The 19889-nt window shown below is 37.3% G+C and overlaps 2 protein-coding genes and 1 pseudogene across 2 annotated transcripts; 1 reads left to right on the plus strand and 2 right to left on the minus strand.

Annotated features, from left to right (window-relative positions):
- Positions 1-6591: 6591 nt before the first annotated feature.
- LOC122044023 (cytokinin dehydrogenase 10-like) lies at positions 6592-8828 on the minus strand. The gene is made up of 4 exons (XM_042604574.1): positions 8125-8828; positions 7333-7540; positions 6964-7235; positions 6592-6886 (listed from the first exon to the last, which is right to left on the minus strand). Exons 1-4 carry the CDS (start codon positions 8826-8828, stop codon positions 6592-6594), a joined length of 1479 nt encoding a protein of 492 aa, XP_042460508.1.
- Positions 8829-11012: 2184 nt separating this feature from the next.
- Positions 11013-12174, minus strand: LOC122044034. Its single transcript, XM_042604583.1, has 3 exons — positions 11500-12174; positions 11294-11359; positions 11013-11216 (listed from the first exon to the last, which is right to left on the minus strand). Exons 1-3 carry the CDS (start codon positions 12172-12174, stop codon positions 11013-11015), a joined length of 945 nt encoding a protein of 314 aa, XP_042460517.1.
- Positions 12175-13982: 1808 nt separating this feature from the next.
- On the plus strand, positions 13983-16488 carry LOC122044043 (annotated as a pseudogene).
- Positions 16489-19889: the final 3401 nt, after the last annotated feature.

Here is a 19889-nt window from a genome sequence, read left to right on the forward strand (position 1 = left end):
GTACAAGAACTATGCACCTTGATCCTAATTCATGATCCTAATATCTCACACACATCTAAAGTGTATCAAACACATCCATGGCAATTTTGATGTGAGATATGGGTTTAGGTATCTTAGACTAAGGTCTCATGCATTTTCTAAACACAAATTTGATCTCAATATCAAAATGTGTTTTTCATCCTTAAATCAATTCAATTGATTATTAATGCAAGAGATGATGACATGGCATAAAATGGTATCATAAATGAAAACATATGCCAATGTCATGATGTCATGGCATAAAGTTTGAAACTTAAATAAACATGACATAAAAACTAGCCTAAGCATTATCATGACATTTCAAATGATAATAAAACTAAACATGATGTCATGACATGTGAAGGCAAACAATCATGACAAGATTTAGCATAAATAAATATACCTAGATTACCTATCTAAGTATCCTTAACCACTTGGCTAACTTCACATTTAATCCTAGATTGCCCCAAAATGCCAAAATCCTAATTTTGACACTTCTTGAACTCTAGATTAATTCATGCCACTTAAAGATCAAATTTATCCTCAAAACTTGGCATGTTTCATTTTTCCTCGAGAGTTCTCTAGATTTTCCCAAATTGTGCCAATTGAGATTAAAAATGAAATTTCCAATCTTTTAGGCACATTTAACTCTTCAAAGGAGTAAATGATAATTCCATTTCATTTTCAAAAGTTCTCAAAACCTTGAAAATGCTCCTTGAATGTTAATTTCCTCAAAGTTGGGTTAACTACCCTTCTAATCGGAGTTGACACTCTCTAACCTATCTATGGGGTAGAGAAGATGCTCCTAGGAACCCAATACCTATTAGAGCTCATTGGGTTCACTAAATATTCACTAGGGATAACTTCCCTAGCAACCCTCCTAATGACCCTCTTAGGCTTTAAACCCTTGGTCATTTGGGTCTCATCAAGGTCAACTATAGGGGTGACTCCCCTTGTGACCTTGGTAATGGTCTTCCTAGCCCTAGGTTTTGTTCCATAATCGAATGAAACATTATGATAAGTGGGCTTGACCAATTGGGACTTAGGTTTGTGACCCAAACCTTTCTTGTCCTTGGTTTTGGGTTTTTGACCCCTAGACCCTAGAGTCAAATCCTTAAGAGCCTTTTCTAGAGAGTCAAGTCTTGACCTCAAGACTTGATTTTCTTTCTCTAATACCTCAAGTTTTGATTTATCATTTTTCTTTGAGGTATTCCTAGGCATGTGTCTAGATGATTTGGGATTTCTATCTAGATTTTCCTTAGCCTTAGATGAGTTAATTCTAGGGTTAGCATTTCTAGAATTGTTCTTATCTAGGCTAACATGCTTGGCTCCTAAGCACATGTATCGATTTCTAGTGTTATCATGCTTATCATTATTGACAATGGCAATAAGACTACTAGTATGCATCCTACTAGAATTGCAAGAATGAGCTTTAAATGTTACCTTAGGGTTTGCCTTAGCTCCCCCTTTACATGTGTTTGGCCTCTTATCCTTGTGAGGTTGCCTCCCCCTTGGACATTGACTCCTATAGTGTCCCCGTTGCTTGCATTGGAAGCACACCACGTGCTTCTTGCTCTTGCATGTCGGGACTCCGGCTTCCTTGACCTTTGGTGCCGGTGGAGTCTTTCTAACCCTCTTTGGACACTTACTCTTGTAGTGCCCAAACTTCCTACACTCAAAACACATTATGTGTATTTTGCTTGAAATCACAGTGTTTGAGTTACCTAGGGTTGTGGATGTAGATGAGCTTTCTTCTTCATCCCTTCCGGAGGTAGATGCCTCTTCTTGCTCCGATCTTGAACAAGAGCTCTCCTCCTCTTCTTCCTTGGATGTTGAGTAGCCCTCAACTCCCAATTCGCTTCCTCCATGATGTGAGCTACTTGGCTCACTAGGCTCCTTTTCATGAAATTTTGCCAAATTGTTCCACAATTCCTTGGCGTTGTTGTACCTATCTATCTTGCACAAAACATTATTAGGTAAAGCAAATTCAATAATTTTTGTTACCTCGTCATTGATTTCGGATTGTCGGATTTGCTCTTTCGTCCACTCCTTCTTCTTGATAGGTTTTCCTTCCTCATCCATCGGAGGGGAAAACCCTTCTTGTACACAAAACCAATTTAACATATTAGTCCTAAGAAAATACATCATCCTTACCTTCCAATATGTGAAGTTGTCGTGAGACTCGTAGAAGGGTTGAATCGTGACATCTTCTCCATAGAGATCCATCTCTAGCCCGTGCTCCCCCGGGTGTTGATCCGTCGAAGAGCGGCCTCGCTCTGATACCACTTGTTAGGATCGTTCGTACTCGGCTAGAGAGGGGGGGTGTGAATAGCCGACCCCAATCGTCGTTTCTTTCTACAAAACGTGTTAGCGCAGCGGAAAATACAAAGAAACGAAAGAGAAGAAACCAAACCTTAACACAAGGATGTAACGAGGTTCGGAGATTAGGGCTCCTACTCCTCGGCGTGTCCGTAAGGTGGACGAAGCCTACCAATCCGTCGGTGGATGAGTCCCCGGAAACCCGGCTAATAGATACTCCTTGTGGGTGGAGAAACCTCGCCACAATAACTCGCAACAGCAAGATAGAATACAAGAAGTAAATACAATGAATGTAACAATACAAGCTTGCCTTCTTGTCGTCGACTGAAGTCCTGGAAGCAACAACTTCACGGACGAATGCCAACAAGCAGCTCAGCCGAAAGAAGCTCACGCGGGGCTTCGGAAGTGAGCTCAACAAAGCTCAGTCGAAGCTGAAACTTCAGCAGCAGAACAGAAGTTCTAAGGAGGAAAAAGAAAAGAGAGTTCTGCACAGAAGATGCCCTCGTCTCCTTATACCTGCGAAGAAGAAACAGCGAAGAAACTAGCCGTTGCGTCACAACGGCTAGAACCCTGATCGGTCTGTGGACCGTTCAGGCAACATCCTGATCGGTTCGCTTCTGTTCCGTCCCTGATCGGTCCATGGACCGATCAGAAACATCCTGATTGGTCCACAGACCGATCGGGAACCTTCGATCGGTCCGTAGACCGATCGGGCTTCTTCTAATTTTATCACTTGATCAAATTGACCAACCCTTGCTTGCTAGAGTCAAGTCTAGGGCTCCCAAACCCAACATCCGGTCAATCGTGACCTGTTGGGACTCCTCGTGCCTAGCATCCTATCAACCTTGACATGCTGGGACTTCTTCACCAAGTGTCTGGTCAACCTTTTGACCCACTTGGACTTTTCTTCTCATGCCAAGTGTTTGGTCAACCTTGGCCCACTTAGATTTACCGTCTCGTGCCAAGTGTCTGATCCTCCATGACCCACTTGAACTTCCACCAGATGTCCGGTCACCCTTGACCCATCTAGATTTCCTTGTGCTAAGTATCCAGTCACTCCTTTGACCTACCTGGACTTCCCAACACCAGGTGTCTAGTCAACCTTGATTCATCTGGATTTCTACCTGGCTGGGTTCACTCACCAGGACTTTCACCTAGCTTCACTCACTAGGGTTTTCACACTGCCTAACATCCCATTTAGGACTTTCTCACTGCCTGGCTTCACTCACCAGGACTTTCCAACTGCCTAACATCCCAGTTAGGACTTTCCCACTGCCTGGCTTCACTTACCAGGACTTTCCAACTGCCTAACATCCCAGTTAGGACTTTCCCACTGCCTGGCTTCACTCACCAGGACTTTCCACACTGCCTAACATCCCAGTTAGGACTTTCCCACTGCCTGGCTTCACTCACCAGGACTTTCCCTCGTGCCAAGCTCCCTGCTTGGACTTTCCGCGTGCCAAACTACCTGCTTGGACTTTTCTCCAATCAGGTCAACCAGGTCAACCTTGACCTAAGGTTGCACCTACAATCTCCCAAACACCTATTCTTGTCAAACATCAAGAATACAACTCTCTTCTCGTCAAACATCGTCAAACATCAAAACACAACTCGAGTCAGGTCAACCAGGTCAACCTTGACCTAAGATTGCACCAACATGATAGACTTCGGTAATCATGTGCCGAAGTAAAATAATAACCCTTTTACTTCACGTACGTCTACTTCGGTAAATATTTATCTATTACTTTGGATAATATCCAAAGTCTATTATCGATTTTCACATATAAGATTACATGCTGTGTACTCTTTTATTTCTAACGATTGAACCGAATACGTATTTTTATTTAGAAAGTGACTCAAAAATAGTCAAAAATGAATGATGTAATTAGAAGCATATAGTTCAACAATTCAACACAAATTGTTGCTTGTCATATGTCATTTGTGTTCTAATGAGCAATTTTCTAATTCATTGTTTTCAATTCAACTTAATTACCATTATTCAACGATTTAATAGGCCGGTTCATTTTTAATTAATAATGAAAATGTAATTGATCATTTATTTTCTTGTTTGTTTCACGAAATTAGAGAGGAGAATTTGCTCAGTTGATAGAGACTTTAAAGTCTCCAACAAACTAATAAGGATGCTTCACGCCATGGGAGACTTCCTCAATATTGACTTCGTCCTCTCTTAGTTGGTTTATAACTATTAACAAGCAAAGTCCATGCATGATATGCGACAAACTCATTTTGTTTTTTTTTTGTGTTTTTTTTAAATTGATCTATCTATATATGTAACACGACTAACTTTTATTTTTTCTAAAAAAATATTCTTTTTTTTTTTATTTTTAATAGTATTCATACTTGTACATATTTGTCTATATGGGACGGCTAACGTGGCTTAAATGCTTGAAGCTTGTGGGGTACGTATGCCATTGAATGTTTCTAATAATCCATTTTGAAGTAAAAAAAAAAAAACATAAATTCAACCCATTTTTTTTTATATAATAATTGAATTATATAATTATATGTATACGAGTTTCACGTACTAAACCCTAACAAAAAAAAGATGCACTAATTAACGTGTAATCTGATAAAGATTATACCCGATAATTTATTTAAAATAAAAAATATAGATATCTTTAAAAAAAAAATCAAAAACACAAGTCATTTTTTGCCTCTGTTAACTTTCTAAATAAAAGTAAACTTGTCTTTAGTAAAACGATTGAATTATAACGATATAATGGCTGAATAAAAAAACCCACTCATCTTTCTCAAAGATCACGCGCAATCTTTGGTTCGATCTACAATATTGTTCTTAAGATTTGTTGTTCCATTTCCAAAATTTATATGACTTTTAATTATATTAAATATCTAAGTAAGTCAACGTGTATCTTGCATGCAATTAATAATTAATGAATCCCCACTTTGCTTATTAAATTAAAACGTGAAATTTATAGAGAATTCTATCTTTTGTCAAATGTCAATTTTTCTCCTGTCAATTAAAAAGATCCTCTTCAGAATCCACACCTTGTCGCATGAGATCTACCGAGAAAATGAAATAACATCAACTGTTCAAAATAAATCTTATCTAGTACGTAGCCACCACGTAATGAGAAATATGATCACAAAAGATGCAAACAGTCCTTACTTGATTTTTGAATCTTCATTTGTTTTTCATAATTGACAATAATGCATCATATAAGAATACTTTAGTTGGACTTTGGCCTGACCTAGCACCTTACTTGATAGCTGATTGCAACTTGAAGGAGTACTAAATTTGCTCAGTCATATGTTTAGATATCCTCGAGAGATTCTATCAGATTTTGTCAAGATTTCCTGTTGCTGACCGGATCTTGTATGAATAGACTTATGGGACTTGCATTTGCATACATAAAAAGAGTGACTTATTATTTATTGATCTTTTATAGTTATATCTCAGGAATATTTCTTATAAATATATACTTTATTCTTTAATTGCATAATTGTATTTGACCGACTATGAGAGGGCATTGTAGATAATGGATCGATGTATTGATTAGTTATTTCTAATATGTATCTTTGAATTTTAATGACTGATTTTGTAGACTAGTAAAATACAATATGCAATATTTTCACTTTACTTGGACAATTAGAACACACACAAATAAAATAAATAAAGTATGAAATCTTAAAGATACACCAAGATATTTCTATTGAAGAGGTCAAGAAATAGAGAGGAGATGAGTGCCCATGCGTGAGAGATAGAAGAATGCTACCTTTTAATTAGTTAAAATTAAATCTCATCCTAGGCCATTAAGATTAGCTCTAACGAGTATTGTAGTGTTATTAGTCTTGACATATATGATCATTTTTTATTCAAAAATTAGTATATTTTTATTTATATTAAAGTTATTTTTTTTTAAAAAAAATTTACTCTTAAACTTGAAAATTATTTGAAAATTTATATTTTAATTTTAAATGTAAAATATTTTAAAAATTTATTACATTTATAATGTATATTATTTTACTCTTTTTATATATATTTTAAAATATAACTTATAATAATTCGATCAATAGTGCTAAGAAAATGTTCCAATTTGATTGTTTTTTCCGGAGTAAACTACTTGTTTGTTTACGTTAGGATTAATACACATGCAATAAGAAAAATTATTTATATGTATCATAATTAATTACACGTACACAGCGTGTATAGATATATAATTGCTGACTGCTTTGCATGCATTAATTACGTGCTTAGTTTGATGTTCAATTTACTTAATTAGTAAATATATGTTGTTCTGGTGACAGTAGTGCCTTTGGGTCATATGTCTGCTTCAACTGCATAAACCTTTTCCACTTAACTTCTCCAAAGTGTTCCATCCAATCGGTTCGCGATTTATAATGAGCTAAATACTGCTTTGCTTGGACGCCCTGTCGATGGCAAAACCCTAATATTTCATTGTTACCGGCCTCAAGGTTCTTCCAGTCCTCCTCTGTGGAAGTCCAAAGAAACTCTACACTATAGAAGACGTCCTCATCAGGGACTACGACAGTCATGTTCTCATTCCACCTGCAAGTAATTAATTAGCATGCATACTCTGGCTAATTAACTAATTGATTAACTATGGAGGAAGATATTGTATATACCTATTCCTGTTCATGGGGTAGAGTAATACAACGCCCGTAGGGTTAATGTTTTGGAGGATCCCTTCGGCTCCAGTCTGAAAGTCTCGGATTCTGGACTTGGGCACGAAGAGATTGAGCCATGGATGGCGGATTTTGCTGGGGTCGACGGCCATGGAGCTTTTTCTATGTTCCTCCTCGGTGTAGACTCTGTTCAGGAATTCAAGATGGCTCACGTCCTTACTGAAGGCAAAGCCAGGGACAAAGCTCAGCTGTTTCAGCAAGCCCTCGACTTTCTGTGATCGATCATCAGATTATATACACAACACATGGAGTTGTTAATTAAAGGACTAATTAGATCTTCCTTAATACATTTAGAATATGATATTGTACCTGATCCACCAAGGACGTAGAGTCGAAGAACACGGCTACTTCCAAGAGGTACATTGCGTTGAACTCGGCAGTGAGCTGGTTGATTCTCTCGGCTTCTTTGATGGAGAAGAAGTTGGGGTCGTCGACTTGCTGGTGGTTCAGGAGGACCTGCCCCTCCACGTAGTCGAACCCGACTTTGTCTCTCAGCGAGATCAGGAACTCTTGGTCACTTGTGTTGAAACACAGAGATAAAATAATTGATAAATATGGTAATATTATCAAAGTAATATAAAAAAAGGGCAGTGCTGTGGAGATTATAGATAGAATAGATTTTCAAGTAATATTAATTTCTTTCTGTTAAATTTAAATAAAATAAATAAATCAGAGAGTTATCATGTGGAATTATGAAATATCTAACTTGACAAAAAATTGTCTATATATTAAGATATCTATAACAAGGGCTATAGCTCAGTTGACAGAGCAGCTCGTTTACGCATGCGCCAATGCTTTTCAAAGGAGCCAATTATGCCATAAACATAGTTGATCGTATTGAAAAATTGATGTCTTACTCCATTCCATAGATTCGAGGGAATAAGAGAATAATAGCTTGACCTAACAAATATTTAGTTTGGTCCGATTCAAGCGATAATTAATATACGAGGTTCTGAAAAAGAATCCATTGTCCATGATTTTTGTTTTATTTTTTACAAAAGACTATTTTTAGGATTCGAAGATCTTTTGATCAAAGTAATATATGGAATAATAATATATTACGATAATTATATAAAAATAATGATAATTGCTATTAATTACCTTGTCAAGCTGTCGAAGTCGGTGTAGAACAGCCTCAGCCATCGGACCTTCGCCGGCGTTGGGCGGAGACTGATCCGAGCTCGGGTGATGACGCCCAACTGGCCGAGTCCGCCGAGGACTCCGTTGAATAAGTCTGAGTGCAACTTCGGAGAGCACGTTAGCATCTCACCCTTTCCGGTGATGACGTCTAACTCGAGCACGCTGGAGACCATCGGCCCGTGCTGGAAAACCATGCCGCCGACACCGGCGTTCGACAGCGTGCCGCCGACCGTCAAGTATAAGTAGTCCACCCACGACCGCATCGACATTCCGTGGCTCAGCGTCTCTTCCAGCACGTCGATCCAGAGCTGCTCCCCGCCGGCGTCGACGTACGACTCCTCCGCCGACACACGGATCCGCTGCCCTCCGCCGCGGAGCTCCGCCATGTCGATGGCCACGCCGCCGGGCGCGAAGGCCTGCCCGTGGGTGGAGTGCCCGTTGCCGCGGGCAGCGACGGAGAACGGGGAGTCAGCGCCGTTCGCGCAACGGATGAGCGCCGCGATGTCCTCCGGTGAAGAGGGGCGGAACACGGCCGCCGGAGGCGCGGCACTGATGATGCCGCCGTAGTCGGTGGCGAATCGGGCGACGGCTTCGACGTCGGAATGGAGCTTGCTTGCGATCTCGGGTGCGATGTTGTCGAGCCACGATGAAGTTCCGGCAGCCATTTTGGTTTATGATTAACTCGGCGCGCGGTGGATTTTGAGCGGGAAGTGGCTGTGGAGTCTATTTATCGTGTTCAGAGTTACCGGAAAAACGACTTCTCTAACTGTATTTAGTAATTATATCATCGGAAAATTTGCTAAATATAGATATGAATATGATGATGTGTAATTCAAAAAAATACATTATTCTTAAAGATAATTTGCTTTTAAAATCTAAATGCATATCCTCTCAAATTAAGATATCTTTTATCTTTATTTATCCTTCTTCTAGCTAATATAAAAATTTAATAAGCTTAAGGGTTAATTCTCAATTTAGTTCTTCATTATTTGACGTGGTGTTAATTTTGTCCTTAATTTTTCAATTGATCAAATTTAGTCCTTCAATTTTTGAACGTTTTTCCAAATTGATCTTTCCGTCCAAATCCCCGTTAAAATAGACGGGAAAACTTGTTTAACCGGTGGAAGTGACCTATGTGTTGCTTTTATTGTTGCGTTATTTCCCCATTCTGGAGATGACCTAGAAGGAGATACTAACGCCTTGTTCAGCGATTTCAGGAGAGATAGCATATTTTTACTGCTGTTGCCATTCTTTCTCCTCTCTGATTCCATTTCACCCTTCAACAGATCTCCCCTCTCCTTCCACCATTTTCTCTTTGTTATTTTAATTTTAGCTTGTCGTTCATTTGTCACCGAGTTTCGTCAAGCTTATCATTCATCTGTCACCGAGTTTCGTCAATGATTGATTGCTATAGGCACTTGGTAGAATTTAATCTCACTGAGTTTCACTTTCTCTCATTTTTCTCAAAAAGATTTACTCTGTCCAATCTTCTCACGAGGCTACACCGATTCAATTTCTGTGCCCCACTTTGCAAAAGAAAAAAAATATGCTAGTCATGTTATTTTGTTTTCGAAGTGCAAAAGGGAAGCTTTAAAAGTTTGTACAGTTGGAAGTTTGATCACGATGCCATATACAGATATACTCTCTCACTAAGCACTGTGAAGTAATTTTGGCTATTATTTTATTGTAGCTTTTATGTTTACATTTAAAAATTTTAACTATGTATTGATTATATTATGCAGACATAGTTGAACTTGTTAAGGTGACTCGTGTTAAAATGGTGAGCCTTTTGAAAATTTTAATCTTTTAACGCAATTTATACTTTCTCTCATTGGAAATAATGTTCTTTTAAATATATTTATGATGTAGGGCAAAACATATGTTGTATTTGTTGGACGTAAACCTGATATTTATGATAGTTGGGCAGAAACACATAATGAAGTGAATAAATTTAGTGGTGCTTTACACAAATCATATTGGAGCAGAGAAGAGGCAGAGAAAGCTTATGGTGCATTTTTAAAGACAGTCGAAACAACCCGCAACTGCTTCATTTGCTTTCAGTAACAACAATTCTTTGACTTCAACTTCAAATTCTAGTTCAAGTTCAAGTACAACACCTAATGAATCTGAAAAAAATTGCTAAGCTACAAGATGCTCAACTAGAGTTAAAACGTGAGAATCGCGATCATACAGCAAGAGTTGCGAAGATATACGAAGAGATGGATACGATATTTGAATCCTTGCACTTGTGATGATGATGGAACTTGTTATTGCTACTACTCAATTGTATTATTAGTTAATGTTGTTTTCAGATATTAACCCTTTGTGTTGTATCACTTATTACCTAACTGAATGATCTATTAGTTATGGTTTTAATATTTAATGGTCTTTTTTATCTTAGGAAATATGCAAGTGATATGGTTTTTTTAAAACTTTTAATTACCATAGAAATGAATTTTTTTTGTATTTTAAACAAATAAACCAGAAGGCTATGCGATAGGTTCTCTCTGCCATAGCACGTGCAAAGTGAGATATGCTTCTTGATGAATTTAAATAAAATGGGTTTGTATAAAGCTAATGTGCTAACATTTTATTGCTTGAATCGAGAAGTAGTCTATGTGTGTTAAAAGATTCATTTTACCTTTATACAAAAGAGGTTAGAAGAAAACTAATAATGGGCAAGTTCCCCATGTAAAGTACTCACCAAAACATATATTCATCATTCCAAAACATAAACTCCAACACTAAAATATCGTACAACCATAAGCACCAAAATATCCACCAGTATCAATACACAACAACCACCAGCACCAAAAGTAAAAATCCAAAATTCATATAACAAGCAATGATCATTTCTTGATGACAGAAGACTGTGATGAAGTTATTCTCTTCTTCGAGATATTTGGGCCAGACCTAAGCTTTGACACTGGTTGAGACATTGATTGAACTTGTCTTCTTAAATCACTTGATATCGATCGAAGTCTGGAGATTGTGATGTAATTTCTACCACCTTTGACAAACACTGGTGTTTGAATGATGGTAGATTGATCCACCTAAATTCATTTCAACAATATGTTTAATAGTTTAATACATGGAAGCAAAAGCATAAAATGAAACTAAGTAAACTTACATTCACATTAGATAAGGTGTTCGAGCTCCCTCCAATCTGTATCTCAATTCTATTTGGTTTCTTCACCTGTATTCAATTTTACAATTGTTAACAAAACTTTAAGAAACTATTTTCATAGAATGTTTTTAACTAACTTGTAATTTCTCCCTTGTATTGTGTACCGAATCGATGTTTGTTGGTTGGACACTACTTTGCTATGAATTTGCCTCTTGTTGTGTGTTTCTGTCATCTGTACAAGCCCTTTGATTATGACCTAAATGGCCACATCTTTTGCATTTGTTTTGTCTATGTGGAGCTTTCAATTTGGTATGACATTTTGCTGGAGGTTCGTCAGGTTCTCTTCTTCTCAATTTGGTCGGTTTTCCAGCTTTATTCTTATTATTAACTGGAGGAAGTGGAGGTGGAAACAGACAATCTGGCCACAAATCAGGCACATTAATCGACATTATTGATCTTGAATAATATTTCTTGTAAGCTTCAGTCTTGTAGTAGTGACTAACAAAAGCCTCAACGTCTTCATGTTTACACCAAAGTGCACATAATGCATGCTTGCATGGAATACCTGTCAAATCCCATTGTCTACAACTGCAAGAATTTGTAGAAATGTCCACTATGTGCTGCTCTTGACTGTTTGTTGCCTTAATTTGGAAGTGCATATCATATGATTTCATAGGAATAAGTTTAATAGCCTCTAAAGAAATTTTAGCTAAGATAGCTCTTATCCTTGGACAGTTTCTTGTATTCCATTTTTCAGCCTTCTCACGATTTAACTGAAACCGCCGCATCAACAAATTTCTGATTGCTTCAAATATTTCAATTATTGATTTCTCTCTTGCATCCACAATCATTGTTTCAACATTTTGCTCTAAGCCTCTTGCCATCATTCTTTACAAACATAACTAACATTCCTTTTTTGATGCAATAACTCTCAATTGCAAATTTTACTTCTTTCTTCGAATTAAAAATCAGCCCAAGCTTCAATTGTGGGTTTTCGGAATCAGTATTTTTATCATAAATAGGAAAATCTCGTATTTCATCATCATCATTAGAAGTTAATGGATTTCCAAAACCATCATCATTCACACAATCAACATCCCCTTCATGTTGTTGCATCATATGAAGCAACTCGTCCCCTCAGATGGGTCTAGTGGCTAGTACATGAGATGTTGCCACAATGAGGTCTGGGGTTCGAATCTCGACAAAGCCGAGGTAAATACCTTCCTTATGTGCTAGTCACTTTTCCAAAGGCTAGTAGCCGCCTGTGATTTACCTCCTCCGTGTTGACCTTGGGACGGGTTGGCGGGGGCGCTGGGGGAGAGCGTATTCGTCTTTTGCCACAATCATATGAAGTAACGTAACTCATCATAAATGTGTCCATCACTAGTCATGTTTTTCTCTTTACTGACTCCTGCATCATAATCCATAAAAGTTTCAAACAACCTATCATTTTCATCAAAATCATAATCACTTTCTTCAAATTCATCAACATCTTTGTTGATATTATCTATCTCAGATTCCTTGACATCTTTCTCCATCCTAATCAGTATGCTCCCCAACCTCGTCTGACCATCATTCTGTTCAATGTATATTTCAACCTCATAATTACTAGGAATATGGGGAATAATATCCAAAACATCTGTGTCATTTTCCAAATTTCTTCCATCTTTCAATGTTTCTCCAAATTTATGCTAAAATTTGATAGATTGCTTGCCTTTATAGCCTATATCCTCGGCATAGCCCCACAATTCAATCATCCCTAAAATATCCCTATCAACATAGTCAAAATAATCGAATTGTCCACCGATATATTTTTTTATCATGAAGAGTAGATTTCATCTCCCTATTATACTAAAACTTAATTATAAGGAAATCTGGTTCACCACAAAGTCCTAGAAAAATATGAACAATTAATAATTAATAACTTAATGAATTAATGAAAATTATGACATAGTAAATTAGCAAAACATTAAGTACTTCATTTGTGTATATTTTACCATAATTTGGAGTGTGATCAAAGCAAATTTTACTACGTTGAGTCATTAAATAAGGGGAGAGCGAGTGTGACATCAACAAATCTACTTCACGGAGAATAAAAATACTCTACAATGTATGGAAGCTTAGCTTGAGTTCTTCACTAGCTTTTTATCTCTCTGCTTGGAAAAGAAAATAATGGAATTACTTTACCCTTCATATCATTGAGCATGACTAGAATCATTTAAACCTCCCCCATGTCTTGGCCATTTGCACTAATGGCTAGTAGCCACCCGTGATTACCTCCTCCGTATTGGCATAGGGACGGGTTGGCGGGGGGCGCTGGGGGCGAGCGAATCGCCTTTTGCCACATGACTAGAATCATTTACAAATTCAATTTCATTCAAATACAAATTGAGTGAATGAAGTTTATATTTTACATAATCTCAACAAACGAAGTTTGGAAATGTCATTGTCGGAAACCTTTTGTTTTCTATGTTACAGAATTGGAGGAGCATACCTATCGTGAAGAGCAAACACAACAAAAGTTGCCCTAACTTGTCGCAGTTGCTCCAAAATCTCCAGTAAGGATGTACCAAAGGAGGAGTTTTTGATCTAAGTGTACTTGCGTAGTTGTATTTGTATGAATGATAAGCTAAAATTAAAATAACAAAGAGAGGTGGGAGGGGAGGGGAGGGGAGACCTATTGGAGGGTGAAATGGAAGTAGAGAGGAGAAAGAATGACAATAGTAGCAAAAATACATCACCTCTCCTTACATCGATGAACAACGCGTGAGTCTTTGCGATTTTTAGGGCAACTCCAGAATTAGGGAAATAGCGTAAGAATAAAAGCAACTGGTCACTTCCACTGGTTAAACAAGTCATTCCGTCTATTTTAACAGGGATTTGGACGGAAGGATCAATTTGAGAAAACGTTCAAAAATTGGAGGATTAAATTTGATCAATTGAAAAATTAAGGATGAAATCGGGACTACGTCAAATAAGGAGGGACTAAATTAGGAATTATCCCATAAGCTTAATATTAATAGACTTGGTTTCAAATTATAATATACTGGATATATTTTATATTTTAGTTTAATAATTAATAAAAATATATATTCACAGGAAAAAATGAAAAGGATAAACAATTTTGTAACTGTGTTTTAAGTTTATATACTGGAAACAAATTAAAATTATCAGCGATATGAATTATTAATATTATTAAATCAAACTCTTTAGTCTATTACTAAATATAGAGGTTGCTGATATTTATAATTTTAATATACAGATATTTATGTAATTAAATATATATATATATATATATCAGTATTGATATTATACGCGCCCTCTTTTGCGCTCCTGTGCGCGTCAAAGCCAGGTGGATATATTTTTTTCCCACCTCTCATATTTTTTAACCACGTCATTTTATTTTTTCCTTTCCTTTTCTAAAACCTAACTTTTCCTCGCCCTCGCCTCTGTGTTCCCCGCCACGCCGTTTCCTCACCTCGCCTCTGTGTTCCCCGCGACGCCGTGCTCTGCGATCCTCGCTCGCGACGCACCTAACTTTTCCTCTCCTCGCTCGCCTCGCCTCGGCTCGCCTCGCCTCTGTGTTCCTCGGCGTTCCTCGCCGCGACGCCGTGCTCTACGTTTCCCGTTGGCGCGAGGCCGTCCCTCGTTGCTGCCGTCGTCGTTTGTCAAGAGCCTCGGTGTTCCTCGCTCGCCGATCCATTATTAGTTATGGTCTGGGTGGCTCTTCCATGGCTCTTTTTGGCATAGTGGGTGGTGGTATTTACACAAAAGTTGTCGATGTTGGTGCTGATCTCGTCGGTAAGGTCGAAAGGAACATCCCCAAAGATGACCCTAGAAATCCAGCTTTTCCTTTTTTCCTTGCTTCTCATGCTAACCGTTGTGTTCGATGCACAAAATGTTTCACATGCGTTTGCCCAACACATTGTACTGTAAGAGCAGTTTTGCTACTAAATGCCCATTCTAATCCTTTCGCCTTTGTACAACTTACAGGTGATAGCAGACAATGTTGGTGACATTGCCAGAATGGGATCTGACCTTTTTGGCTAATATGCCGAATCAACATCTATTGCACTAGTTGTTGCCTCTATTTCTTCATTCGGGGTCGACCTTTATTTCACTACAATGTGCTATCCTTTGCTCATAATTAGTTCTATGGCTATCATAGTTTGCCTGATAACTACTCTCTTCGCAACTGACTTCTTTTCTCTTCGCAACTGACTTCTTTGAGACAAAGGCTACAGAAGAGATTGAGCCTGCTTTGAAGAAGCAGCTCATCATCTCCACTGCACTCATGGCTATTGGCATTGCCATTGTTACTTGGGCGGTCCTCCCATCATCTTTCACTATTTTCAACTTTAGCGAGCAAAAACAGGTTAAGAACTGGTAAGCTTTTTATTCCATTTATCAATCAGTTCTCAGATGCTTTTTATGTTTCTCAATATACTAATTATTGGAGATGAACAGGCAGTTGTTTTTCTGTGTGGCAATTGGGTTATGGACTGGCTTGGTGATTGGATGTCACTGAATACTACGTACACAAGCAACGCCTATAGGTAAAAATAAATGTTCCCATTCCTCTATTCAAGTATCAACATTATTGAACATTCTACCAAAAAGACATCCTTCAAAATTGATACTTACCAAAACATGATCTGTAAGTTTTTTTTTTTTACCATATGGTGTTGCACGTCTATTTTTTAATCTCCAATCTACTCTTGCATGCACTTTTTGGTATACGCCAATAGCAAGGGTGCTTTTGTAGCTTAAATGCTCGGCATTGTTTACAGTTCACACATAATGCCTTGTACTTATTCTCATTTTACAGTCCGGTTCAAGATGTTGCTGATTCATGTCTAACTGGAGCTGCCACCAATGTTATCTTTCGGCTTGCTCTCGAATACAAATCTATCATCATTCCCATTTTCGCAATCGCTATCAACATATTTGTTAGCTTCAGTCTTGCTGCCATGTATGCTATGGCTGTTGCTGCATTAGGCATGTTGAGCACTATTGCTACTGGCCTAGCAATTGATGCTTATGGACCCATCAGTGAAAGTGCTGGAGGTAATGTCGAGATGGCTGGAATGAGTCACAGAATTCGGGAGAGGACTGAGAATAATATCTACCATTCCATTATCAGATTCTCAAGATTTGTTGAAGCAGAGCTTACGCTTTTCCACTCGCAACATCGATGACTGCCCACACTTGATCTTGGCATTCAAGACTTGGTTTCAATGAGCAAACAGGCTGGCTACCAAGGAATAAGAATGATGACATTGTAGGTTGAAAATGTAGTGGATGTTGATATTGAAATGCATTTTTGTTTGAAATTTATGCATGTCTGTTGTATATGATCCTTTTCTCAAGAAACCAAAGAGATGTAAATACAGTACTCATGTATTGTAACTGTCTTATGCATATGGGAATAAATGAATTTACAATTTACAATTTACAATCAAAATTCAAAGTAAGCGATAAAGATTAACACCAACAGATAAAAAAAATTGTCCATCATTGCAACATTTAATTAAAGCTTCCAAAAATGATATGAAATATATATAAAAAATTCATCGTCAAGATTAAGCAGCCGACTCAAATGTCTCTCCAAGCATTAGATCTGGGATATCATCATTTTCTCCACCTTTAGATGCTGCAGCTTCAAGTGATCGTCTCTAGAATTGCTTTGCAAACTTCCTCAAGTTATCTAGATTATCAGGACCTGAGGGACAAAATGTTCACTCAAATGTTAATGAGAGCATTCATAAGCATAAATCCAGCTAACATAAGTGTAATAGCTAAAAAAATACACATGTTTTCAGTAATAAAATAATGCATTTATCCATTTGAAAAAAAATATACATATATAGTGGAACAATGCATTTACCATTTACAAAAAAAAAATATGCATACAAAAATGCAGAAAACTACTGTTGTTTAAAGTAAATTGGATGCCAATGTATAAATATATAAATTTTGAATATTAGTATTTTAAAACTAATTTTGTTAAACGGTAGGAACCCTATGCTCTAATGAGAAGATAACAAGCAAAGCATTGAAGAAGAATACCATCGTCAGCCTCATACTTGTTATTGAATCTACAAAAGTTTTATCCTAGTGCATATTGTTTGAACCTACAACAATAAAGACAATTATTACTTTCAATATCTCAATCAATCAACTACTATAATTTTATAAAAAAAACTTTGATAGTACCAGCTATAGATGCCAATTCTTCTTCATATGTGTCATCATCGCTGTTATGATGATTATCTATAGTTGATCTGACAATCAACACATCGTTATATTTACAAATTTAATAAAAATAATTGATTAGCAAATAAAATTACCATACAACTATATATAGAATTAATCTACACATACCCTTGTTGTAAACTTGGACAATTGCGTTTGTCATGTGACACACCTCGATGCCCACATCCACGACATAACCGGGACTTTGAAGTTGACTTCTCCTTTGATGATTTTAGTCTCTTCCCACATCCCTTTGTTCTTACTAAAGAAGAATCAATAATATTATGAGATCTATCCATGGATTTCCTCTTTTGACCCCCATTGTCGCATGTTTTACTAGTATTCATCTCTTGAATTTTGCTGTAGATATAATCAAATTGTTCATCCAAGAAGTTTGCCCCCTCATCAGTCAAAGATGCATCATCAATTAATACTGAAGCTTTAATGGATAACCTTGAGTGTCTTGACATCAAAACCCTTTCTGGATCATCAATGAAATTTTGCTTACCCAAAGCATGTATTGCTCCAACCTTTGCATCTCGTGTCCATCGTTTGAGTATATATTTATCTGGCAAATGAAACACTTGATTGATACGAAAAAAGGCTAACATATGCCTGCATGGAATGCCATCGAACTCAAATTTCCTACAGCTACAGAATATGTTGTCATTCTGTTTGTCATGCGTAAGCACCCTTGGTTTGGAGGAAGAATTACTTTGAAATTTCATCACATGATAAACCACTGAGTCAACTCCCGTAGATGCTTGTTGCACATAATAACCATGGATCTCACTTATTTCACTTTGAAACTCTACCCATTTCTTTTTTGTGTACAACTTAACCATTTGAGTTTCCATTGGCCAGTTTATCTTAATCCTGGGAAGCTCATTCATATCAATATGGTCAGCAACTAACTCATTATGTCTTTGGTGTCTCAGTGCCCTATTGAAACGGATTATAAAATCCATCAATGAATTCTTATTTAAAACATACCTCTTGAAAAATGCATGTGAACCTTCAGATCTTTGACTACTTGACATTCCAGCACAAAATATATGACTAAAATATGCTGGCACCCACTTGTGTCGCAATTCATACATCGAAGACAACCAATCATTTTTCTCCAAGTTAGCACACTTGATAACTTCTTCCCATGAATTCTCAAATTCATCAGGTGTGGTAGAATTTCCAATGACATTCTTTATGCTTTGGTAGTATTCACGAAAAGTCAAAGGGTCTAATTTATCTGGAAATTTGTTCAGTATGTGCCACAAACAATATCGATGCACTGTCTGAGGGAAAACTTCAGCAATTGATTTCGTTATAGCAGGATCTTGATCAGTGATGATCACATTTGGTACACCTTTAGGCATAGCTTCCATGAATTTGTTAAACAGCCAAACAAAAGACTCAGTTTTCTCATCACTTATAAAGCCGCAACCAAAAATAATTGTCTGATGATGATGATTAACTCCTACAAATGGTGCAAAAATTAACCCATATTTGTTAGTGTTATATGTTGTATCAAATACAACTACATCACCAAATACATTGTATGCCGTCCTTGATACATGATCCGCCCAAAAATACCTACTAAATCTGTTATCTGAATCAGTCTCGTAATCAAAGAAAAAAGCTGAATTCTTCTCTTTCTCATATGCAAATAACTCGATTAGTGTTTCAGCATCGATACCCTTTTGTTCATCCCTTAATTGTTTCTCAAAGTTTCTAATATCTCTTTCTGTGCAACCTACCAGCTCAGGCCCTCCATACTCTATCTCTAATAATCGCATTTGTTGACAAGTTGGCACATTGGCCTCTGAAAACTGTTGAGTCAATGCTTTCTTTGCTGTCGAAACATTACGATGTGAGCGTAGCAAATGCACTTTTGAAGGAGTCGAAAGTGGATGATTATGACCTTCCATAAAGTTAGTGACAACCCAATTAGGTCCAGTTTATTTCTTGACAAGTGAAATCTTTGACTTACAACCAGTTCTAATTTCGCCACGTGCTCTTTCCCTCGTCCGTAGATCACCTTTTGTTTGTTTATTTCGTTGATCATTTGTATATCCTTCTTTAAAGCATACAAATGTTTTCCAGACAACTTCATTTGTCATCTTATTTTTCTTGTTATTATTTATCCTTGCACTAAATCCAGATTCTCGTGCATATTGATTATAGAATGAAAATGCCTCCTCTACTGATGAGAATTCCATCCCATATTTTGGCTTTCGATCATCTGCAACTTGGGGAATGTATAGCTGATTATGTTCTTCCATTGTTGAGGAATTTCAGATTTAGATGAAGTGAAGTTCTGCATATCACCATATAGTCACAAAAACAT

The sequence above is a fragment of the Zingiber officinale genome, chromosome 1B (assembly GCF_018446385.1).
Source record: "Zingiber officinale cultivar Zhangliang chromosome 1B, Zo_v1.1, whole genome shotgun sequence".
In the NCBI taxonomy this organism is placed as follows: Eukaryota; Viridiplantae; Streptophyta; class Magnoliopsida; order Zingiberales; family Zingiberaceae; genus Zingiber; species Zingiber officinale.